Here is a 25,422-nt window from a genome sequence, read left to right as displayed (position 1 = left end):
CATTTCTTCTGTTTTTCACCACACCTTTTCATCTCCTACCAATGACATCGAGCAACACTCTAGATTAATCTGGGTCTCAAACTCATCTATGGCCGCAGTCGCAAAATTTAGTCTCTCAAGGTCCATGTCATAATACGAGTGGGAGAGGTGGGAGGGGATTGTTTTAGCATGTTGTCAGCAAACACTATACCTCTGAAAAGGAAACCTTTCCAACATCTCATGTATGGATCATTTTTGAAGAGGATTTGGACACAGGATTCCATCCAACCACGTCTGAATATACCGACCTCCAAAATCAGTAAAATTTTGAGTAATATGGCTACTTGGGCGAGTTGTTAAATCACACACATACGAACTCGTAAGAAGTAGGTTGCGCTCGCGTCGTCACTTCCCTCTTTATTCTTTTGTGTTCATGTGTGTGTGTGTTATTACTATCATGGAATAAATTGTGAGCAACTAAAGGCATGTCGACAACGTTTAACAATAACATGAACACAAACTGTATTACATAAAAGTTACACAAACACACAGATACAGGGTGACTAAACTTCTGTCCTTTCCGCTCACTTTCCACGTAGCATCTGTCCGGCTTCACTGTCGGGCGCGATTCACTCAGTCTCGTTCCCTGTCTCATCACATCACACATCGGCATTCTTTTCCTGGAGTTGAGCAACCACGGCGGCGGCGCCAAGCACAGTTGTACCATCGCGGTAACACGATAGCTGAAGGTGGGTCCGCGCCTGACCGAGACTCCATAACTCTGTTTTCCTCTCTTCGTTGTTTTTTTGTGAGCCCACTTTCTCTCCCCCCTCAATGTGCGAAGCCACATACGTAAAGAAAAGACACAACAGTGTGCGATAAGATGGATCTGGAGGCCGATTTTGAAACACTTATCTTGTTTCACGTTTACGCTTCACCACGTGGCGACCACATGGGGTGCCTCACGAAGGCAATCCTTTAGACCAGTCATGAAAGTGTAGCTCACGAAGATACCTCTTATAAAAATAAAAATGAAAAAAAAAGTGGTACGAACATCCATGTGCGGGCCGCAAGCGAGAGATTCGCGGTTTGAGAGCCGTTGTCCAGAAGGAGTTGCGCTGAGCCATGCTTCCTTACAGACCTTTTTACAGACGTCTCTTGAAGCCCCGCCATAGACCTCCCTGGGCTAAACAGGCGTGACCCAGGTATGCACTGCCGAAGTTGCAATAATATAACAACATCTATAGGGTTTTACGTGCCAAAACTACGATACTATAAGAGAGACGCCATATCGGGAGTAATTTCGACCATGTGGTGCATTGACATGGCATCTATAGCACTTCGCCTCCGTCGAAATGCGACCGCCACGGCCTAGATCACCGCCGAGGCTGCGACGTCAGCGTTTGCCTCCTCGTGCCACACCCCAGCATGGCGGCGCTTCTTTCTTTCCCTCGTGAAAATGTGTCTAGCTTGCAGAACGATACTTGTTTCTTGGCGCCGTCTCCGCGATTCTGTTTTGATCCCATCATTTGCCATTTTCAGCGCTGCAGGGCGGATCCACTTTTTTTTAAAATATTCTGTTCACTGACTACAAGACTAATTTGTCACAAATGCTACTACCCTGTTAGTAATTGAACTTTACAACAAGTAGGTTAGTAACTGTTACCACCCTCGGCATTACAAACGCATTTAGTGACGGTAACTAGTCTTCCCATTACTAACTATTGAAAGTAGGTAGCAATTGTAAACACACACACACACACACAGAAATAGCCTATAGTCACCGCGATCATTTCGCCTCATGAATCAGCTGTTTTTATAACGATCACATTCCCGAGCATCAACATTCCGATATAGCATTAGGTTATTATGTACACAATTTCTTCAACGAGAACAGCACACATGAACGCCGACAATGCTATACATTACGTATAATGAATCAGTGGCTCCACGGGTATCAGGGGAACGCCGCTGGTGCCGGTGGACGGCTTGGCTTTAGGATTAATAGTTTAAGCTTTATGCGCCTATACCTAGACAGCGTATTAGTCGTGCGTGGTAATTGAAACGTTGCCTTTATATTTTGCAATGTACAAGACCCAAGACGCGGTACTAAGCTTCTTATTATCGCTTCAATGAACTTTAATAAATTATCGAGCTAGTGAATATATAGATTGCAAAACTTCATTAGAATAACAACAGCTGCATAGCAAGAAGTTACTAATGGTACGCAAGAGGTAGTAGCCATTATAACATTCAAGTGCCTGCTCACATAGTTAGTAAAGAGGCCTCAAGAAGTCAGTGATAGACTATGAAAGTTAGTAACAGCTGTTGTTACTATTTGCTCGTGGTTACAAGCTTTTTTTCTCATTTGTTTTAAGATTGTAAGTGAATTCTCTTTCTTGTTTTTGTACCTCATGCAGTGGTGCAGGGCATGCATTTTTTATATTTTTTTCGCGCTAAGAATTGAAAAAAAAAAACGAAAGGCCGATACTGATGCGGGTCTATTACAAAAAGCAATGCGAAAGCCACGCGGCGATTATATAGGCAGATTGAAATATCTGCCATCGTAGGTGCGCGCAGTTCCGCTTCAGATCTATCACAGCGCCCCACCCCCCCATCTCTGTTAATTTAGTTAATGTACGGGGGCAGAGCTAGCACCTTTCCTCCCCACTTATGCCTGCAATGGGCGTTCAATGGTTTCCACTAATAGCCTTGACTAAGCCACATCAAGAAATTTTCGAAGACATAGTAAATGAGGATTTACCCGCTATAATCGCCACGTTCCGTTTAGCTACATCCGGCATATGTTACTTGGCCACTACTGAAACTAAGAAAAGTCGCTGAAGAAAGCTTAAGATGAGCATTGCTTTAAAAAATCAAATCCGCGGCTTCATTTCAATGAATCTTCATTCCGCAGAATGTATATATCTTTTCCCGCTCTTGTCCATTCTGTCTCCACCCTATTGTGCAGACGACCACTCACGAAGACCCGCAGTTTGTCGTGACGCAGAAGAAGTATAATACGTATAGTATGCTCACCGGTATAGCACGGTCCCCTGGAAGCGGCCTCCAGACCGTTCCTCATCTTGTACCGCTGCTCGGTCAGCTGGCACACGTTGTCGTAGGTGACGCCGTCCGAGCCGCACACGGGCTCCGGCCGCGAGCAGACACACAGTGCTTCGGCGGGGTCTCCGGGCGCCAGGTCGCGTCGTGGACGGCACTCGAGGTCTTCGCCGCAGGGTCCATCGGCCAGGGAGCCCTTCACCGAGCGGTGGTAGCAGCGCTGGCCCTCACGCTGGCCGCACACCATGCAGCAGCCGCACGCGTCCTTCACAATGCCGGACAGGCACTGGCCCCGAGGGGGCTCGCACCGGTCCAAGTCGCAGGGACCGCACTCGTGGCGGGCTGCCGAGGCCGCCGCCGCCAGCAGCACCAGCAGCAAAACGGTGGGATGCGCGGTGCTCGACATCGTCGGGATGTTCGCTCTTGCAGTTCCCGCCGACGGTTTGGACTACGGTGTGGTGAGGCGTCTGTGAGTGGTGTCGTCCACACCGGCGACTATTGCGGTGCCCGAGGTGCAGCGCCTGAACAGCTACTACCGCACGGGCTGAAGTGGAGTGTTGTGCTGGCTGGCAAGGGCCTTCGCCAAACTCTCCGCGTTTGGGACGTTTTGTGTTGGGCGGGCGGGGCCGAGAGGAGAGGAGGGTGCGCGGAGGAGAGGAGCACGCTTTCGCGCGGCTCTCATCGCGCTCGCAGAGATGGCGCGACGACCGCACATAAACGAAACCGAAACTGCCGATAGCAGCCTTACGCGCATTTCTTTCCGAATGTAAAACAGTTCGTTGGTGCAGATACATGCGTGCCTTGTTAGACAGCCCTTTGATCACCTGCCGCCTCGATAACGTCGACGCGAATGAAGTGCCAGGACTGTCTCTGGTTAATGCGAACAAAATTAGTCGCAAATGTGGTTCGGCTGACTGCGTGCATCAAAAGTGCAGACATCAGACCAACTCTACGGTCCGATTCGTGCCAGACACGTCACTTAAAATTTTGATTGGAAAGGGGGGTGCTTCGGTCCTAAATTTGCAGGAAAGCGCATCTTGACGTTATAATTTATTATGTATTACATATGAAGATTTGTCTGCCAAGCAGAAACCCTGAATTTCTTCATCAGCATGAAGCTAGTGTTTAAAACATGACGCCTATCTATGTCACACCCGCTTCACTCAATGCGAGTTTCAGCATGGCCCCCGAAGTCGATATTGAGCGATCTCTGTGGAAGGGGGAGGGGTGCAATATTTAAGCAGAAAATGAAGAAACCCGCAGAGCGCGACACGAAGTGACCAATGCAGAGTGCGAAACCTCAGCAGTGGTTCACAAGGGAAGGAATAAGGAGGGACTAAAATAGAGAAGTAAATCTATTGAGAGAACAGTAGAAGATTGGCAGACGGTTAGCTAAGTCCGCGGACGAGGCCCCGATCGGTCGCCGTCGAAGAGAGGACATCGCGGACGGGTCAACAACCGTCAGCCGTGAAATACACCGAGCCTCTCACTACACTCAAAAGCGGCTCTACGGCGCTCGCTCCACTCCCTCGTGTGCTCTAGTTTGATAGGCGCACTTTCTATCTTTCTCAACATTTGTCAGTCTGTACGTTTCGACAATAATATTATGAACGATTACAAGGTGGCGGAGCGGAGGGTTCGTAAGGCGGTTGCAGCGCAGGCTTGCCGTCAAGATTCGGAGGTGAGAGCTCGAGAAACCGGAGCCTCACAAGCTCGTTGTCAACAACGACAAGTCACCAATCCAAAGGCGCGATGGCTCGCGCAAGGGTGGCGAAACGCGCACACAGAAAAGCGTACTCGGAGCTGAGAGCCCGCGAAGCGGCGGCAAGCGGATGCTGAGGCGGTGCGGGATGCTGCAACTAAGCGCCTGAAGCGATCGCCACCTGAGCTTAGCCGCCCCGATGCTAGATTGCAGTTTCGGCCAAAGCTGTAAGGTTTGTTCGATAACAATTTGACCACCATCTCCAGCATTAGAAACGAGCGATTCCGTGCCAACGCCGTTCGAAGCGGGAGTTCGCCGCCACCATGCAGTAAAGAAGATCAGTGAGTAGAGAGTGTGTTCTATTGCCATGACTCTTTAGTGATGGGTAAAGTCCGCGCGATAAGTGTGACGTTTGCGGATACCACTATCCGCCCAAACTAGATCAGCTGCCTGGGATCCACCCGGTGGAAGAACGCCAGATTTATTTCCGGAGCTTCGCCCACTCATCATCATTCACTTCGTGGGTACGGCGGGATTTTTTTCCTTTGCTTTATGGGGTGAGGCGCCCGCCTAATCATATAAGGGCGAAGACAAGTCAACCACGTATCTCAACTGAGCAGGACCAGTGTCGTCATTGTCTGATATGTGCGCGTCAGTCGCCTTGGAAATGGTCGCCAATAATGCCAGCCGAGGACATCCGATATCACCGTCCAAGGGCGGTCTATATACTTCCAACGCATATTTGCACCCTGGAAAGCTGGGTAGGCTGCAGGAAACAAATGTCTTCATTGTCATTTTTGCATGCATTGAAAGATCACTTATTCTTTCGGAAAGGCGTTGCAGTGAAACCTTGAACAATACTGCGGCCTCCATGATGAGGAGTGCTTTTGTCTGGACCTATGTAGATACCAATATCGAATAAAACTCAGTAATTGAGCGCTGTTGTACTAGCGTCTTTCGTGCTGGTTTACTTCGCAAGTGCCTTTTAGGAATGTTGGTGCAAGTTGATGACGACAAAAGCGCAGCGAGGACAGAGAGGCTAAAGGAGGACTAGCGAATGAAACACAGTTTAGCGGTTTTCGTCTTTCTGAGCTCCTGTCGTCTAGCTCCAAATAACGCGGGCTCAGAGAGCCCCACCTGCGCGCGCACCTACACGCCACTGCCAATTGTATCGAATGATTACGGCCATGAAAATTGATCAATTGCTGCCCAAACGGGGCAAAAAACAGCTGCAAGCGCGCAATTTAATTTTCTAGGATTTTCAAAGATATATTTATTCGACCATCACGGAAAGAGAAGGAAATATTTATGCTCGCACATAGAAAGGTGAGACACCTCGCGGAGGCGTATCGTTTATATTTCTTCTTCCCGGTTCTGGCCTCGCATTTGCCGTCTGCGCCAGCGGCAGTTCCTCCGCGCTCCGTTTTTACGCTGTCCTTGAGCACATTTGGTTACAAAGCGGAGCCTGGTTAGCGAGCAAAACTCTTTACGCGTGCTCATCCCACGTACATACGATGTGGAGACCAGTGATTGCACACACTACCACGCCCGAAAGAGCCGGACGGGACTAATCAACTGTTGCCAAGCAAAACATCGACACGGAGCCACTCGGGTAACGAGAGACGAACCGCCGAGCTTGCTGGAAAAGCGCAAGAATGAAATGGGAGCGCGGCAAAGGAGCTGGCACGGCGCCCACCCGGCAGCGCCGACGCGAGTGTGGGTTGACTGCCGCGCCATTGGGCTCCTCCTGTTGGTGTGCATTTATTTTTACAATGGCCGCCCTGCACACAACGATGGCGTTTTCTCGCACTCGAGCTGCTGTTGCCCAAGAGTGCGGCACACGTAACGCGAAGCACTTATTCCCATTTAATTAGTAATTGAATCTAAGGGACATACGCCCTCTTGTATTAACGCTGGCTGCTTACAGGCGTCACTGTCAATCATACTTCACTGTCATTGGAATCCATATGGTCCGAGAACACGCAGTGTTTGAGCACTTACCTTGCAATAGAGACTGCAGGTTCTCATGCACATTGTTGCACGGCCATCGTACGCCATTGGCGAGTTCGGTAGCACCCCCACCTCAAACCGATATTTCTTTTTCATATTTACACACGCACACACATGCTGACAGAGAGTTGGCGAATCCCCTTCTTCCTCGAGAGGTAAACTTCTGATTACGCTCCTGTCGCGTACACAAGTGCGACAGGAAAGCAATACATTGTAATTATGTTCATGCGAAACAGTCACCGTATACGCTGCACACGGGTATCCGGATCAGTTTCCACCGCCTACCACATAAAAAGTGCGAGTACTGAACGCTGGGCGAGTGGGTTTTGTAGCTATAAAAAGTGGCATGCAACTCTAATTAGGGAGATTTAGAATAAGGTCTGCAGGCCTTTCGGGCGTTGCTTTAGTTCCGGGCGCTATGAGCTTTAGAATAGCGTTTGCTCACCCCCACCCCCCCGAAAAAGTCTTGACTTTTTAGCCCCCCACCCCTTCCCCACAAGCCCAAATGCACAGAAGCTACACACAGCGTGTTGCGGGCCGCACGCTACTTCGAAATTTCTGCAGGCGGGACGCAAGCGCGAGCGGCGGCTCGCGTTACGACGCATGCGCAGTGACCGCACCGCAAGGGCTTGCGGCGCGCTATTCTAAACCTCCCTATTGATTGATATGTACGGTTTAACGCCCCAAAACCACCATATGATTATAAGAGACGCCATGGCGGAGGTCTACGAAAAATTCAACCACCTGTGGTTCTTTCACGTGCGCCCAAATCTGAACCCACGGGCTTACAGCATTTTCGTCTCCATCGAAAATGCAGCCGCTGCAGCTATGTAACACTCTGACACGGTGTTATTTATATACCACAATAAACGATCGCTACCTCGTCCCTTATTAATTGCGCCTTGTTCAAAGGCTCATTTGTTTCGTGGCAGAAGTTCTTCAGCCTGTGGCTGCAGCGAGGACTAAGCCAGAGGTTGCGTACGCAATGTAAACAACATTACAAGTGTACGAACGAATTCGTAAAACCCTTAAAGCGGTAGCGCAAGCAGCCAAGCCTATTTGCCTGCTTCAGGCGCACACTCAAGAGGCTGTTTTGCGGTTGTGGAACAATTATTTCTTTTATTTTGTCTATATGTGCAAATATATTTTCGACGCTGCTAGGTTCTTGAGTGACCACGTACGATTCGCCAGACTTCCAATGCCCAGAATCTCTGGGAGCTGCGGAAATTCCTTGCCGGGAAAGAACTCTAGTACACTGCTGCAGAGTTCTCGAAAGGTCCGTGGCACTCAATTTAGACTAGGTTATATAAGAGCGCTCACCAAGCCGTTACAGCAGACTAATACAGCGTAGCGCTTGCTTCAAAATACGCGCAACACGAGAAAGAAAAAAAATCTGCGCATGTACAGCCATCTGTGGGGCGTGTCGCCAACGAAGCGGCATTCCGAAGCGTATGTTTTTTTTTCCGTTTAGGGCGGCGGAGGGAAAGCATAGAGAGGGGACTGCGCACTTGGCTAGCCATCAGCGGCTGTACCCGTGTGCAACGTTTTTAGAACACGTTGCCCGTGTGTGGCTGACGGCTGTTTGGACAGTAAACAGCGGAGAACGATAGGCTGCCGCTGTCAGCTGAGGTTTCCCCTCGCACAAACAATGAACGGGACGGCGCGCTCAAGTCGATAGCACACGGCAGCTCGCGCAAATGAGGATCACAGAACATTCGGGCGTGGCGCTCGAATGCATATGCAGCACATGCGCTAGAGGACACGTAGCTCACGCTCGGCAACTTCAACACAGCGGCACCACCAAATGCAAGAGTCACTTTATTTTTCTAATCGCGTAACACCGGCTTCTTCACCAGTTGACGACAGGTGCATGCGCAGATCTCGCTCAATGCGCAAAACACACACACACACGCACACACACACACACACACAACAACAAACAAGGTTGACTCGCAGAGGCGGCTGTGGGGGAGGGATCGCGGAACGTAGCAACAACAGGGGTGGAAAATCAAAGAAGCAAAAAAGACGCCTGCCTCGGCATTTGGTTAAAAGCGGAGGTAGAGATACTGGTGTTGTTGTATCTGAAGTTTTTCGTGAGCCTACAAATTTACCGGCAGGCGTAGGAGCCGTAACAATAACCCAACGGGAAAAGCAGCTGGGGTGTAGTCCTCTCTAAAGCAATCTGTTCGCTCGGAGGCGGTCGATCTCGGCGGCGTCTTCCGTGCAGTCGATCAACGACCCATTACATACACGGACGCACTTAGAAAAAAAAGTATCAGCACCTACATCGGAGCGACGTGAATCGGGGCGTGGTGGTGTGGGAGATCACTGCTGGCCACACATTTTGTCGCCGTGGGTCCGTGAAAAAACACGTCCTAGTAAATGTGCGGCAGCTAGGGGACGGGCGGCTGTAGCGCCGCGACGACCTGCTCCTGCTGTGCGACGGCGCCTGCTGCCCGTGTCTCAGCCACCCTGTCCCTGACACTGACGCAGTCGCAGTCTCTCAGGTAGAAGCGCAGCGGTTTGGCCGCCGACTCACGGCCCGCGCCTTCGATGCCGACCCGGCGCGAAACGACGATCTCCTCTGACGGCACGTCACCCTCACCGTCTCGCTCCAGCCACAGCGCCTGGCTGTCGGGTAGAAACTCCTTGTTCAGGGTATCCTTGGTGATGTTCATGGCGAGGCACAGCTTGGAGGGCCCGTTACACAGTTCGAACAGCTTGAGCTTGCGCCCGGCGTCCTTGCGGCGAGCGCCGCGCAGGCGCCGCATCAGGTCGACGCCCTGGAGGGGCACCGCGCTGCGCAGCAACACCGCGGCACCATCGCCCTCGCTGGAGATGTTGAAGCAGTGATACATGCCGTACGCCACGTACACGTACGCCGTGCCCGGGTCCATGAACATGGGCTCGTTGCGCTCGGTGCGCCGGCCGTTGTACGAGTGCGAAGCCTGGTCGTCGCAGCCTAGGTAGCACTCGGTCTCGACGACGCGGCACTTGAGCACCGTGCCGTCGGCCAGTCGGCGCACTAGGATCTTGCCCAGAAGTCGCTTGGCAAGCACCTGGCAGTCGACGCCGTAGAAGCGACGGCTCAGCCGCGGCGTCGAGGTCGGCTCGTTCCAAAAGCGACTCACCTCGATCGCGGCGGCTGCGCGCCGTTTGTTGGCGGCCGGGCCACCGCTGCCGCTCGCCGACGAAGGCTGGCGCTCGTCGACGTCGCTGCAGCCGTCGTCGCAGGGGGGCCTCTTGACGGCCGTGGCGGCGCGGACTGGCGATGCAGTCCTGGCGTCACCATTCATCGCTAATCGAAGGGTAGGCTCTGGCTCCGAGCTCTGTCCGCGAGGCGGCCGCCATCTTGGACGAGAAGAAGAGAAGGGTGGGGGCGCACGAGGCGAGCGGCGCAGTGTAGGCAGACCAGCTGACGTTGCAACCTCGGTTTTGGTATTTTCTTCGATCCAACAGCGGGTTCGCACATTTCGAATAAACCCTAACATCCTAAGCAGTCTCCTACTGCAATACTTTAGGTAGGATAGTGTACGAAGCAGTAGCAGTCAGAATATTAATATTTGAAATTATGCTCGTTACTGCGCAATACTGGCGCGCGTTACTCTAGGCGGAGAAAAGGCGCGCGCTGTGGACGAGTCTCAGTGTGAGGGGAAGTCCTTGCTTTAACATAGCATTGGCACAATTAAGTGACGTGTGGTGGCTGAGCCCTCGTGCTAGTTGTTAGACATTTTATGCGACCTGTTGTGGCACCAATAACTATGTCAGTCGCGGGGAAAACACCTGCACCTTCTCGTTATCATTGTGTAGCTAGTCCTTTGGCAACAACACAAACGTTTCGCCGTCTGGGATCTGGGCGAACGCAGAGGAAGGTTCCAGCATGACCTACTACACTCCTGACCTGTTCAGATAGCGGGGTTCCTATGGGAGCGCGTGTCCCCGCTCTCGTTCAATCGCTCGCCGTAGGTGGCGCTACCTATAACCTGTTCGTCTGCTACTTTACGGCTGTTTGGACGGCGCTAGAGTAAGAACGGCTGCATTCCGTGATGAACAGCCGGCATATATGTGACTATTTTTTCACTTAGATGACTGGTCAAGTAAGCTGTTCAGTGTGACGAAAAATTTATTGCACACTGGTGGACAAATGCGAGAATCCGTAGACTTACATAGTGTAGGACAGCATATGTGATGTTGCGTCCATTTAATTGCAAAGAATTTGTGAATGACTTTTGAAATATTTGTTTCAAAATTATTTTTCATTGGTGCATAATAATTACGCAATATGAGTGCTCTGTTGGCCGAAATATGACCACGAACACTCAAGCTGACGTCAGCGAACAGGTGCTGACTAGCGCCACAGTGCTCCTAAGTTACGGCCCTAGCGGCAGAAGGTATGAACTAGAACGTGGGCGCTGGAAGAGGTGCTCTCTGGGCAGGTCAGGAGTGTAGTAGGTCATGGGTTCCAGTGCAGACAGCGCGCATTACGACCGGGATTGCGACCTCTTATCAGCAGAGCCATCCAATTTGTTGTCGTCCGCGGCCTTGGCCTCTGTGGGCTCCGCCATAGTGGTTTACATGCATAACGCTACTATAATTTTGCACGAGGAGAAAACCATTTTTCTCCACGCCTTCAACAGCGCTCTGCAAGCGAAGAACCCGTGCTATCAGTGCGCTGATGGCGTCAAGATTGACGTTCAAGAATTTTTTCATACACTGTACTTTCACACCTCATTTCCCACAAGGTGAAATGACGTGGATAAATTTAAACGTCCCCCCCCCCCCCCCCAAAGTGTAAACAATATGTGCCTAACTGAAACCTTACTCTTATGCATTCAAATATAAAAACAGTACAGTGTTTGCACATTGGTTTGCTCAATGCAAAAAGAAAATAAGAATGAATGAAAAAAAAAAGTGTTTTTAAAAGCGAAACCGGAACTAACTGTTATAGCGAAGTGTGTTGCATCATCGCTGGACATAGTAAGTACACGTGCTCGGCGTGAAACGCATCCGCGCTTCTCTCCTGGCGAAATATCTACCTTGGCGAGCCGGTTTCTCATCTGCCCCGTGAAAGACGTCTCCTCCCAGCCGAGGCTGTGTGGCGCCTGTGTGCGACGGCCCATCTCAGGGTTCAAGTGTAGCCAAGTGTGTGTGCGACGTCGCGGCGTTTAATCGCGGCATCTCCAACGAGCCAACATCCGCTCTGCGTTGTTCGCGCTGGTTGCGTCGAGGGGGGTGACGGAGTGCTTGTGGCTGGGGAGGTTTCAGCTCATTCGATTTTTTTCTTCTTTCTAATCTCTTCGCCAGAACGCGCTGCGCCTCGTCTCCTCACGATTTTTACTTTGCACGGCTGGTCACACTTTCGGCCTGTTCCGGGATCGTTACACTCTCTTCCCCCGTAGACCGGTAACAGCATAGAGAGCGCACTAGCGCAGGGAATCGTGGAGCTTCTCGTGTCAATGCGACTATCCTGAGGGGCTTGGACAAATTTCTATCTGCGGTATAGACTTGCACTGCGAGGATGTCCGCGCAGTGTGCCACTTGCGCCGACTATGAGCTGGAGAGGCCGAAGTTTGTCCGACTGACTCAGCTGTCGAGGCAAGGTAAGGTTACGTGCACTCGATCGAGATTGGGGCTCATTGATCTCTAAACCAGCTTATCGGCGCGTTCTTTCTCTGATTGCACCAAAGATGTACTGCAGCGCTATGCCAATGCAGCGTATTACACTGCGTCGCATTATCAGCTGCTTCGCCCGTTTTAACGGCCAGGAAGCGGGCGCGCCGTTACTTTTACTTACTTCATTTCCGCGCGCGCGTGTGTTTTCGTTTTCTTAGCAGCGCGTGCCTTACATGCGTCGTCCGAGGCCGTATGTATACGTCACCGAGACACCCTTGCTTTAAGCCGACGCAGTGGATTCCAGGCCGTTTCCAACAAGCATGTCACGTGTGCGCGGCAGCTGTGTCGTGTCAATCACGCAGTGCATTTTCATTCCATTTGGTAGGCGTTGCTGCATCACATGAATAGCTGGCCTTGTCACTGCAGGAGATGACAGTGAGCTGTAGATGCCTGTGATGTGGAGGTCACTTACCAAAAAAGAAAAAGAAACCTCTCGCTCATGTTAGCAGAATTAATTAAAAAAGCACCAAAAAGAAAAATCAACTAGCGATTTACTCTGCTTTTTATAACATATAGTCGCTTAGAATATTTATTCTGTTCATTTGAAGTACATAGTCTTTGTAACTGGAACTCGTCACAGTGTTCAGATAAATGAAGATTTTTGCTTCACAGTGACATTTTCATCAAGTGAGAGTTTTGTCATGGCAAATATTGCAGTTGCGGAATGGTTGCTGCATGCATGTAGTAGACTTCACATATGGTATGCTGACTCGGAAGTACTATACAGGTGCAGTAAATGCAGCTCTATTTTCAGAATATGTTCACATATGCGTAAAATTTTTGCACACACTAGTTGAAATTTGTATAGCCTTGTAGCGCCGTATGAGAGTGCTGGAAATCATTCTGAACGACTTACTCCTATGTAACTCAAGAAAAATATAACCAAATTATGGGCACGTATCACCTGAGCGGTCACCTAATTCACTGAAAGTCACGTCACTAGCAGTAGATTGAGCGACCTCAGCTCATTCGATGACAGTTTGTGTGCTACCCGCATTAGTGGCTAAACATCTATGTCATTTGGTAATATTTTTTGTTGAGCTAAGTCGGAAGTAAATCTTTTAGAATTATGAGCACACTCGGCTTTTAGAATATTTTTGGTGCAAATGCAAAGCATTCTCTACCTAACAATACTTTAAGTGTGTTAACTCCACTGTCCTACACCATGATGTCAGCATATTTGTTAAAATAATTTTCTGTATGTCGGAAAATATATGCTTGACATCCACATGTGACAAAGATGAATAACGGACTATCCATGTTTCATGTGGCTCAATTGACATAATGCCCTTGGGTTGTTTCGTTTAACATTGATATGATCAATGTCACAAAGCTGTTAGAGTCATTCAATCAACTTGGCTTCAAAGGGGTGTATTAACTGACCTATTTTCGCCAAGCCCTGCCAGCGAGTGCAGTGCCATAGCCATGGTCGTTCAGCAATCCAGCATATGACGGCCTGATGTTTGGCGGCGCTGCAACTCGCTGAGGTCATTTTCTTGTGAAAATATCAATGTAACAAATGCTTCCGAGCTCCTTGGTTGAAATCCGACAATCACGTTCACGTGCGAGACCATGAGTGAGGTGACTGCCGTGCATGAATACCTCCTATTGGATTGTGCATTGCAGGCATGCATGACTAATGTAAAATGATGTGCCCTTAAATGAATAGCTTACATAACAAGATGCCGTAGCTTTCATTTCATAAACATATCATAGATGATGTTACACGAATTGCATAAATCATATTGTGCCAGTCTGATCAGTCTCTTATCAACTGTTTGCAAGAAAATGCATACATGGCAGAACAGCTCCTGACACCAATGGATTAACGTGCATCATGTCTAAAGTTACATGAAGTCACTGAGCTCCTTTCTTTCATTGAATAAATATTGATATGCATCATGTGAAAATGCATATTGTGACATATTTAGTACTTTAGTAATACGAGCACTTGCAAATGTTGCCTACTTTTGGTTATCTGTGCTTGAAATATTATCGTAATTTAATTCATGGACATTATTATGTCTCTGCATCTCTCCATCCAATCTTTTGCAAAGGGCGACCTTTCATCTTATGAAAATTCACGGCCAACTTTTTTTTCTTTAGGGGGGGGGGGGGAAGGCTAAAAAAACATTAGATAGAATATTAAAATGTCCTGATTGATATGTGGGGTTTAACGTCCCAAAACCACCATATGATTATGAGAGACGCCGTAGTGGAGGGCTCCGGAAATTTCGACCACCTGGGGTTCTTTAACGTGCACCCAAATCTGAGCACATGGGCCTACAACATTTCCGCCTCCATTGGAAATGCAGCCGCCGCAGCCGGGATTCGATCCCGCGACCTGCGGGTCAGCAGCTGAGTGCCTTAGCCACTAGATATTAAAATGTCCTCTCACGCATTTTAAAAATCAACAACTTTGTGCTGTTCTCAAGATTTTTGCATACACATGTGGCATCAATAATGTAATGGGTCAAATAGACAATTTGCTACAGAATAATTACCAATGTTAATTTATCTTTGTTAATAGAACATGGCTCACCACGTTAGTTATTTTCTGCAGCTTTTTTAAAGAGGCAGAATCGATATCATGAGCCTCACACACTCTTTCTAAAATTCTGTGTTGAATAGCTGGTAAAATAAAAAAAGAGAAAGAAAATGATCTAGAAAGAAAAGTATTGTTTTGTGAATGGAAGAAAAGGCACCGATTTATCTACTTGAGGTTTGCGAGGTTGTTATAGATGGTATGCATACTATATAAATGATGTTTAGTTAAACCTATGCCTTGTATGTGTATCATGTATTCATTTTTTTCACTTGCAATGACTTGTAACTCACTATATACTGGGTAAGGTCCGAAATCCAGACCAGCAGTATTCTAATAAGTAAGTGAATAAATACAGGTCTGCAAGGAGTAATGCATCGAAGGGGTGTTTTTATTATGTAAAACCATAGATGATACTGTGGTATCTGTGTAGGAGAGTTGCAGATTGGTCTTATTGGTTAAACATGAGTTAGGCTACAAGTGCTAATAAAACAAGCATGAAAGAGAGTGGGCTCAAACAGTGCTGTTGCATTACACAACATTGGTTTAGTTTCCCAAGAGTGTCTTTACAGTATCACATAAATAAGCCTCATTGACAGCACTGCACTTTCAGCACATTATTGGGGCAAGTATTCTGCGGAAGTGATGCCACTCTAAAGATTTCTGCTACAAAAATGCTTCCTTAATAGTGCCGAATCTCAACTTGTCAGCTGGAGTATAAGAAATTATAGGTTTCAATAATTGAAATGTTAATAGGAGGTGTGAATCGAAAAATTACATTTTTTCCAATATGACATATTTTTTTATTTGCTTTTACAAGTTTAGTTTCTCTGCTTTCATGACAAAAATGCCTGGACAGTCGTCACCTGGCTGCTTGCCATTGCATTTCGCATGAGGCCTTCACTGAAGCCACATGCTACCATGATTGCCAAGCTCTTATGATAAAAGATATTGTCTTAAAAGCTTATATTTTCTTCCTAGATGAGCTTTCACTTAAACCTTTAAAATCCATTTTGCTCGAGATCCATTTTTGGACAACTTCTTTAGTTTAAACATCATTTTTTTGGTACCTAAGATCGCTCGATCGGGATTCGATTACGCCCCCATATTCCTTAACATGTGAAGGGTGCAAGTGTCTCTTTTAAAACTTGATATTGCCCATATAATTATAACAAATGTAAAGTAAGTAATTTATGAGCTGAGCATTCTAAGAATTCTCGCATTATAACTTTTCGTTGTCATTGATATGTCTTATAAGCACTTTTTTAGTACTTATTTGCATTCTACAGTTAATGTAGAGCAATATGAGCCATGAATGGCTCAGAACAATAAAAGTTTTGGGGGCACAAAAAGTGTCTTCAAAACTTAACTATACTGTACACATTGTCATGGCATAAAGCAAAAACTGTGCAACTTACTAAAAAGCAATCACAAACTTAAAATCATCATAAAAGCCTATATATACACCAAACATTTTATTTGCCTAGGCTATATATTAATGCAACTCTCTCTTCAAGTGGCATCTCCCCTTAATTACGATAATGTGCAGTAATACACTGCACATTATCACTATGCACAATCACAAATAATCATGAATTATCTATAGACCCTGTATTATATGTAACACCTCTGTTCACAAGGCGTACACGTCACGATCTCATTTATGCATTAGCCCTTCATTACGTCAAAACAGGCACTTACGATTCATTATTCATTTTTTTCAAGGACGGCGTCGGAGGGGAATTCCAGGCATGTAGTGAACCAACTTTCTTAAATTTTTATGCTACTGGCATTCAGTGTTGTGTTTTAAGATTGTATAATATTTTAACCAATGTTGTTGAAGCTACGACCCTGTATTGATTTCTATGTACGTCGTATGTGTGCCTTCATGAGTGGTGAGGGAAACTTTGCGCATTATTTGTTCTTATTGTAATATTTTTTAGTATTGCATTTTTCTTTCGTGTGTATTATGAGTCCCCTTCCTTCATGGACTGAATGCTGGTCTGCAGTATGTTATAAATAAAAAAATATAAAACTGAAATTTTTCTTGCTACTACAACGTCCTCACCAAATATGTTGACTGCAAGAACAGCATGTGCATAAATATAAGAGGTGTATCCTAAATGTGCCTTGCATTCTGAATATTTTCTTGCAGACATTCTTTAAGTTGACGTAATGATAATCAGCATACATATACAAAGCAACATGTCAGCTTTCCCCATTACTTTTCCACATCCGTTCAAAAAGTTGTACTCAGTAGTGATAATCTGAAATTACCCAGTTTTGTATTCCATTATGCTTGTGCCACTGAGGCATAAAGGCATAATTTAGAGCATGTCAATAACGCCACAGAACGGAATGAGTGGCTGCTTGTGCTAGAGTGTGGGCAGGCACACAGGTGCATGTGGGGGAATCTCGTTTGGCTTGCACGTCAATGATAGCATTGTCTGGAGACTGCAGAGGTTCTTTTACCATGTTCACAAGGCGATGCACGGCTCCTTTAAGAGTTCTGAATCAAACGAATGCCATGCGCATTTTGAAATGTGAATGAGAAACATGATAAAACGAGTGCATATCGTTTCAGCGGTGAGGGACTATGAGGACCTGCGATCGTGTTACGAAGAGCTGAAGCAGCATTACGAGGAGCAGCAGAGGCTGGCCAAGAAATATCGCAATGAGGTAATGCATTTGTGCTGTCAGGTTAATCTCTTCACTTCTCACGGTTGCGTTTTGCCTGCAGACGTGCCATGTTTGTTTTGAGGTGCATGGTCATTTTATTCAGAGAGTGGGTCAGCAAGCCGCGTTGAATCGTGTGCTGTGCCAGCTCAGTGTGGTGCATCCTTTTCTGCTCTTTTATGGCAAGTGTGTTCAAGGAAGCAAATAAGAAAAAAAAAAAAAAAACAGAATCAGCTCTGAATACACCTCTCCTCAGTCTTGCCAAGTTTACCAAGCTGTTTTTCCCTGTCTGACCTAGCGTGACATAATTGCCATACTTGGGCTAATTGGTAGCACAACAGATTATATATAGAGAGACGAAGGCACTGCAATTATTTGCTTGCAGCTGAACATTTATTTTAGAATATGTTTATTAAGTCAAAGAAACTATTTCCAAAATAATGTCCCAACTATATGTTTCAAGAACATCTCCACACTGGCAGGCATATTGCAACATTGATATAACAAATTATTCAGTATTGCAAAACAACTTCATAACATTTGATGTGATGTCAACATGTAATGAATATGCACATTTCAAAAATACTGCATATAACCAAGCCGTTTTCATACTCTGTTTAGCTCCTTGTAACAAGGTTTTAGTACAACGGCAGAAACACACACACACCCACAAGACAACTTTTTTAAGCGTGCTAAGTGCTCTGTCTAAATGTTTTTCTTCCTCCTCCCTGTTATTTTTTTTATGTCATTGCAGCACACTGGCCCACTTTCACTTAATTTTTAAATTTCTGCAGTTACTATTTTCTTCCTCACTTATGTTCCTTATTAAGAAACAAAAATCTATGCACGATCTCACTTCTGAATTGTATAAACGATGCGTAAGCATTTCTTTTTATTGTAGACGGCAGCTATATCCCTGAAATACTGTTTTAATGTGGCAGCGGCAGGGCACCATTCTTCTCATTTGTAGGACTCATCAACATTACATCTTTCTAGCACTTTTGCACATGCCATTGGATGTACTTGCATCTCGTGACTACCGAAACGCGTATCTTGCATCATACTTTCACAAAATTTGAATTTCATGGATTGGTACACTTTGCCCTGAAAATGGCTTTTGTACCGCTTCCACAAAATTCAATGAATCCTTCTTAGAGAGTGTTATTTTTCTACACAAGTTTAGCATCACGGGTACACTGGATTGGTGTAAATTTGGCATGTTCAAAATTCTGCAAGCATGGATGCATAGCCTAGTGTTTGACATATGCCTGGGTTCTATGCACGCAGCGGAGTGAACGCTTATATTTATTTATCTCTTGATACTGGCGATCATTTTTTGTGATGGCCGGAGGGATAGTTGGGCAGTTTTCTGATAGAGTCTGCATAAAATGCTTACACATTTATAATGTGGCTTACAATAAATTATTGTGTAGAGTTCTCTCTTTTGTTCTCATCAGATGCACCATATCCTGAATTTATATTGTGTGCATTCCCCTTTTCTAAATCTGCATAAAAAATTCGATGGAGGGGGATGGGGGCTAAGAAAAAACTAAGAACTTTGTCTCATGTGAATGTGACCTTGAGAAAAAAGCCACCGCTATCTGGTACAAAAAGCGACATTTGCACCTGTACACCTAGTAACTCAAAGCATGCAAGCCGCGAGTCTACTTTGTGAGCGTTCGGGGTAATAAAAAATAAGAAAGCAGCGTTTGCATTACACAGCGCAACATCACATTTCTACGTGTGCATTTCATGGCTGGAGGTGCGCGAGCTGCGTGCTCACTTCATGTTTGCGAACAAAAAAATTTAACTAATGGTCTTCAGGCGATATAAGATGCACAGTAATATAGCTGTGCTAATAACTTTTGGCCCTGAGTCATCTTAGAATTCATGTGGGACATGTCAGTTCTTTAATTTTAAGTACTACTAGTCATTAATAGTCATCAATAATAACCAGTGTAGAACCAAGCTGATGACTCCACATTATATGTGTTTGCGGGGCACTTCAGTGAGCTCTTTTGAAGCCCCATAATATGCTGGCTGTATTGCACGCAAGTTTAACATGCTTGCTATTGTTCACTCACCTCCTCAGCTGCTCAAAGTAGCTTTTTTGCTGAAAGTTTAAGTTGTTAATTCTTATTATTTACTAGCTTCTCATTATTGACGGAAGCAGCATAAAATGTTGACATATAATACATGGCTAGGTACTAAGCAGGATTTGTTGGATCGGCAATGGTGAGTTAGTAGTTAAGGTGCTCGGCTGCTGACCCAAAAGTGGCGGGTTTGATGCCGGCCGCAGTGGTTGCATTACGGTGTCGGCAAAATGGTAGAAGCCCATGTGCTGTGTGATGTCAGTGCATGTCAAAAAACACCAGATGGTCAAAATATCCGGAGCCCTCCACTATGGCATTCCTCATAATCCCATGAGGGTTTTGGGATATAAAATCCAGATATTATCTGGACTTGTTATAAGTTGGCACAGCGTTGAATCATAGAATGCCAGACAGAGGTAAGAAAATTTGCTTCTGAATGTTAGTTTCTCCAATGAAAATCACACAGTGGAGGAGTAAACTTATCAGTGGTGCATTGTGTGACAAAAAATTTTTCATGGCACTAAAACTTATCTTCCTCAATAGATGAAAGAAAAAGGAAAAAAAAAGTTTCGAGCCAGAATAGGTTAGCATAGGTAGTGTTTTCATAAACCAGTCTCATTTTTTGAGAGTCATATGCATCTTGAGGCAGATAGCTGTCGTATGGGAGGAACATTTTTTTGGCATTTTTTCGGGCCCATTTGTCTGCTCTGTAGTCACTGGAGAGAAAAAGGCTACCTATTTTAATAGTAGAATATTGTGTTTATGTTTTAATAGTTACTATGCTCTCCTCATCTGGTGATAATTTGATGGTAATATTACATGACTTGTCTTCAATTGATCTGTTTGTTATTATTTGATAGCTAACTTGAAAAAAATGATAAGCTTTAGACACACTATATGTACGAATACCATGTTTCATTTGGTTTTAAAGATGGTTTCAATAACTTCATTTTTTAGGATGAATGCCAGAGATGTGAACTTTATGAATATGAAAAAGATGCAGCAGATTAATAATGTACTTTACATATACCTAGTGCATGGTGGCAGACGAGATGACTGTGCTGCCCGGCAAGCCCAGCTGGATGTTCTCTGAACGGCTCGTGACAGAAATGGCGCTAGTTGTGTGCACTTTTTTTCTTTTCCTCAGAATGCCTCACTGCAGCTTAAGGTACAAGAGCAGCAGGAAACACTCAACAGACTGCAAAATGGTGAGTCTGTATTGTTGTTCCCATAAGATTTACGTACATTTCACTGTGCTGTGTTGCTCTACTGCTCAACCATCTTTCCTTGCCTTCTGTTTGATTCAACATTATAGAACTGACTCACTATTCTCTTGTAATATGTTCCTTGAAAGTTTGAGGTTTTGCTTGAAGGACAACACTGACAATTTCTTCCTTCTAAATCTTCCTTTTTTGTGGAGTTTTTGAGAAGTTTTGAGGCCTTACTCATTCGAAGGAGCTTTTGTCAAGAAAAACTCCTTTTAAGGAGTTTACATAATGTTAAACATTGCTATTGCTTTCTGTGTTTCACTGCCAAAATTTATTTCTTCAAGCACTGTTTTAACAACACATGGAACACATGTGGGAAACATTTTTACATCACAGAGCATGACAGAAAGCTCCCCACATATTGTGAAAGTGAAGGGTGCATATTCTAGGGCGTCTTTCTGCTGCACAACAATAATTGTCATGCAACTGTGTGTCTGTTCTTATGATGTTGTTACTTCCTGCAAGAATTTCACTTAGGTTTTGTGACATAGTTGATGTGACAGTAACAAGTGCACAGTTTTCGAGAAAGGAAAAGCGAGAAAGTCAGTAATGACAACTACTGTTGTGAGGAAGAGAGGTGATCCAAATGCACCATTTCTTTCTTTAGAGTTTGTGCAGAAGAGACGGCACATTATCCACTCTTAGAAGGTCCTTCACCGGGTGTGAACATTTTTTAGCCGACGAGCGCAAGGCATACACTGGGGTTTCACAATCATGTCTACCGAAATTCGTCATAGAAATAGGTTGAATTTCATTCTGAATGCTGCCTGCCCTTCTTCTTGTGGGCAAGTGCTCAGAGAATGAGGAGAAGACGTACAAAATGTAATGGCCCAACGTGGTTGGTAGTGCATTGACGGCCCTCTTCTACGTAGACGCCTGTGCTCTGACATCGCCAATGGTACCAAGTGTCACTGTAATAATTATTTGACGGGACTTGTGTAGTTTGTGTATTTTGTAGCTTGAATAGATGAATAAAACTTGAGAGCAATAATAAAACTATCAAACAGAATGTTTACATGTTTTTTTTTAAATTTTTACTGCAAATCGTAGAAAGGTGCAATACTAATCTACCTGAGTTGTGCTTGCACTTTTGTTCTCGCACTTTGTGCATTGTTCAGATGCCACGTCTTAGACCAGAACTAATTTTCTACCACGTTTCAGAGCTCATTGTGCTCATTTATGCGCGCGTCTAACTAAACGCTCATGTAGCACACAGCTAGTCTCGCGTTCATACAAATGTCCTAGTTTTCATTCTCAGTAATAGGTTGAAAGTCAAGTGATCTGCGTGCGTGCATGCGGCATAGCTTGCAGTGATGATGCACAGGGAACGCTGACACAGCACTGCTTGCACTTTGGGAACTCAAGCTGTGGGCATGTCAAGTGCTCGTGACATTTTGTGAACATGATATGTTCATGTGTGTATAATTTTCCTGCTCACGTGCCAAAGAGGGCAGGGAAAGGATTTGGCTTGCGAAGGCTGCACGAGGCGCAAAGTGGCAAAGGTTTCAAGCTCTCGATCCTCCTCGCATAATAGTCTTGCGCCACTTCAAAACATTAGTTTTCTCGGCTTTTAATGGGCTGGTTCGAAAAATTTTTGTGGCTTTGTGCTCTGTTTTGGATGCACTACAATTTTCAGTGGCCAACTAAAATTATGTTATGTTACCTGGGGGAGGGCCTTTAAGCGCCTCAAAACCAATGAGCAGTACTGCTAGTGGCAGTGCAGGCGTCCCACGTCAGTTTTGTGCAGAATGCTCACTGCATTGCAATTTCGAAGTCTCTAATGCATGGCTTTATCTTAAGCAGTCCTGTATGTTCCAATGCAGCTGGTATATGCGCTGTACTGTGGTACCTGCATTAGTGATCAGCTAGAATCTTGGTGTTTTAAATGCAAAGCATTTCTTAGCGAACTTCACTGATTACTTTGAGCGTATCTTCCTGTCTGTCTGTCTGTCTGTCTGTCTGTCTGTCTGTCTGTCTGTCTGTCTGTCTGTCTGTCTGTCTGTCTGTCTGCATCTGGCCGGTCAGTAAACCAACCAACCTATCTATCTATCTCTTTATTTATATATCTGGCCGTTTACGTTTGGGTGCTCTCGTGGTCACCCCCTTAACTTGGCATGAACCAAAATTAGCTTGAGAGGGTAAGGCGGTTTGAAGAATATGATGCGCTGGTCAAGACATGAATAATGTCAGAGTCCCGTCGCGTACGTTGTCAAACACTTCCTGCCAGACAGTGGCACATACCCACGGGCCGGTATGTGCTGCTGGTATGCGGGTATGTACCACAGGTGAGTCACACTTAGTATCTACCCAAGAATGACGAGAACGCACGGGCATTAACAAATACCCGACATCGGTAGCATGGACTCAACGAATGCAAAGACTAAATGTCAGGATCCCAGCTGGAATCGAAGTCAAGCATCCGGCGTAGCAATGAAGCATTTTATCACAGAAATACTCCAGGTTTCGGAACTACTTTTCAAATAGACACTAAACTTCGTGAAATGTCAATAGTGGTTGCAGTGCTGCCCATCGAAATTTTTAAACATTACATATATACTCCTTTGATACAGCCGTCACGTCAGGTTAACGTTAATTGTGGTTAGTTGCCAGAATTGACGTTAATCCGACGTGACGCATACAATCTGTCGGGTTAGCATACGTTCTGTTGGATAGTATACGTTCTGTCGTATTTTAGTTCCCATCTTTTGAGCACTGAATTTCAGGTTTAAATGTCTATACCTTATTTGAATATTCATTTAACACTATGAGTTTAATACGGGCTATACAATGGACATATTCTAAGTACCCCAAAGTATACTCATAATGATTTCACGGAATATGTGAAAATGTTATGGGGCCAAATAATAACATTCTATGTAATAAGCTCATGATTTGCCTAATGGGAAATTTAACCACAGATTTTGTGCTGTATTTTTACGCTATGTGAAACCCCACTCAGTATCATCAATGGCATGCAGGTCTTAAGTTTTCTGAAAAGTGTGTGAGAACTCTAAAGCATTATCCTCTATTAATTCTCAGTAAAAAAACACTTCTTGTGTTTCTTATTGCCTTTGTAGCTTTCATTGAAACCCTAGGTGCAGGCTTGCGTCCATCTTTTTTTTTTTCATAATTTGTTGGTAAACATGACTAAGAGGAACACCAATGATCCAGTAATCTTTGTTGTTATTCGTGCATGTCATTTGTGAGTCTTCAAGTAGAGTATGTATTTATCTTATTGTGACTTGTCACTGACTGTCACATTTTGAAGTCGTGCATCAGCTTTGTTTATACTCCAGCAACATTAATATCAAAAACAGGTTCCCCTAACTGAGCATTTGGCATAGTGCCAACGATAAGGAAGTCAAAACGCATTCACCCTGCCGCTATCAGCAGCAAAACGGAAGCTTTGAAGTAATGAGTCTGTCATGAGTCAGGCTGTGTAACGGAACTTCCTTCTTTTTTCGTGCCTGCAGAGAGAAGCAATAGATCTGCACTCTGCTGTATAGATCGGGCAGCTGCAAGGTAGCAGGCTTATCTGCTGTATTGAAATTGGATTTCTATGCTGCAGTGAACCACGTAGCGTAGACAACAGGCACAGAAGACGAAAACGCACAACTTCATTTTTGTGCCACACACGTCCAGCTACCGACTCCCATCCTTGCCGATTGCGGGACGTTGGCTGGGCTCTCTTTCACTTGGGTGCAGTGTAGTCTGCATGTGGCATTGAGCTACAAAGAGTGTGTGCAGAGTGGCTTTCCGACAGGCGGGAGTGCTCAGCTGTGTGGATGGTCTTGTGCCTCGTTGCAGCCTCGGAAACTGTGTGTGAGGAGTACGGAATGCTCAGGCGCCGCTACAATGCCGAGACGAAGGCTGCCTCCAAGGTGCTCAAAAAGGCCTCGCAGGTTCGTTGCGTTCATTTCACTCAGTAGTCTGCAAAGACGTGTCTGAAAAAAATGGCAAGAGAGGCCGAGTTTTTTTAGTTTCACATCTGTTTCAGTATAACTAAAAGAAGGAATGTGCCTTTTGGCTAAGGTGCATGCTTTTAAGCTTGCAGGTGTATCTTGGATTCCGAGCCACCGTCTCTGTATTTTGATGAGAAATGCAAAAACCACCTGATCTCATCAGGACCAAGCTAGAGTCAACCACTGATAATGCCATATAATCATATTGTGGCCTAAAACTCCGGGATTTTGATGACCTATTTTCTTTTTCTTTTTTTTTTCAGTTATAAAAAGTTGAAGCCTCGCTAAATTCGTCGAGGACTGTTCTTGCAGCTCGTTATTATGGCTTGTTGCTAGGTGACCACGAACAAGTCTTGAAGCTAGCTAGAGATACAGCCTATGCTGTGAAGATGACTGTTATTATAAAGACTGAATTAGTTTGAACATATAAACTAATGTTTAAAAACCTTTC

The 25,422-nt window shown here is 45.5% G+C and overlaps 3 protein-coding genes across 5 annotated transcripts in view; 1 reads left to right on the top strand and 2 right to left on the bottom strand.

Moving 5' to 3' along the window:
• Nucleotides 1–3,661, bottom strand: part of LOC119178645 (insulin-like growth factor-binding protein-related protein 1) — a 40,756-nt gene extending 37,095 nt beyond the window's left edge. Inside the window, exon 1 of the mRNA XM_037429867.2 lies at nt 3,019–3,661. Coding sequence (XP_037285764.2) covers nt 3,019–3,448 — 430 coding nt within the window. The 5' untranslated portion in view covers nt 3,449–3,661. The remainder of the gene's footprint in view (nt 1–3,018) is intronic.
• Nucleotides 3,662–8,559: 4,898 nt separating this feature from the next.
• LOC119178646 (uncharacterized) lies at nt 8,560–10,486 on the bottom strand. The gene has a single exon (XM_037429868.2). It carries the CDS (start codon nt 10,243–10,245, stop codon nt 9,148–9,150), a length of 1,098 nt encoding a protein of 365 aa, XP_037285765.2. The 5' UTR covers nt 10,246–10,486; the 3' UTR covers nt 8,560–9,147.
• A 1,220-nt stretch (nt 10,487–11,706) lies between these two features.
• LOC119178647 (shootin-1) overlaps nt 11,707–25,422 on the top strand; it is a 106,796-nt gene continuing 93,080 nt past the window's right edge. The window contains exons 1-4 of one of the 3 annotated variants that reach the window (XM_075882203.1): nt 11,707–12,354; nt 17,557–17,651; nt 20,889–20,949; nt 24,817–24,911. In XM_075882203.1, coding sequence (XP_075738318.1) covers nt 12,273–12,354; nt 17,557–17,651; nt 20,889–20,949; nt 24,817–24,911 — 333 coding nt within the window. In that variant the 5' untranslated portion in view covers nt 11,707–12,272. Of the gene's footprint in view, nt 12,355–17,556; nt 17,652–20,888; nt 20,950–21,955; nt 24,747–24,816; nt 24,912–25,422 lie in introns of those variants that run through there. The other 2 variants (XM_075882208.1, XM_075882211.1) reach the window with 2 other exon arrangements.

Source organism: Rhipicephalus microplus, chromosome 1 (genome assembly GCF_043290135.1).
Source record: "Rhipicephalus microplus isolate Deutch F79 chromosome 1, USDA_Rmic, whole genome shotgun sequence".
NCBI classification, from domain to species: domain Eukaryota; kingdom Metazoa; phylum Arthropoda; class Arachnida; order Ixodida; family Ixodidae; genus Rhipicephalus; species Rhipicephalus microplus.
This window is presented reverse-complemented; position numbering and strand designations above follow the sequence as displayed.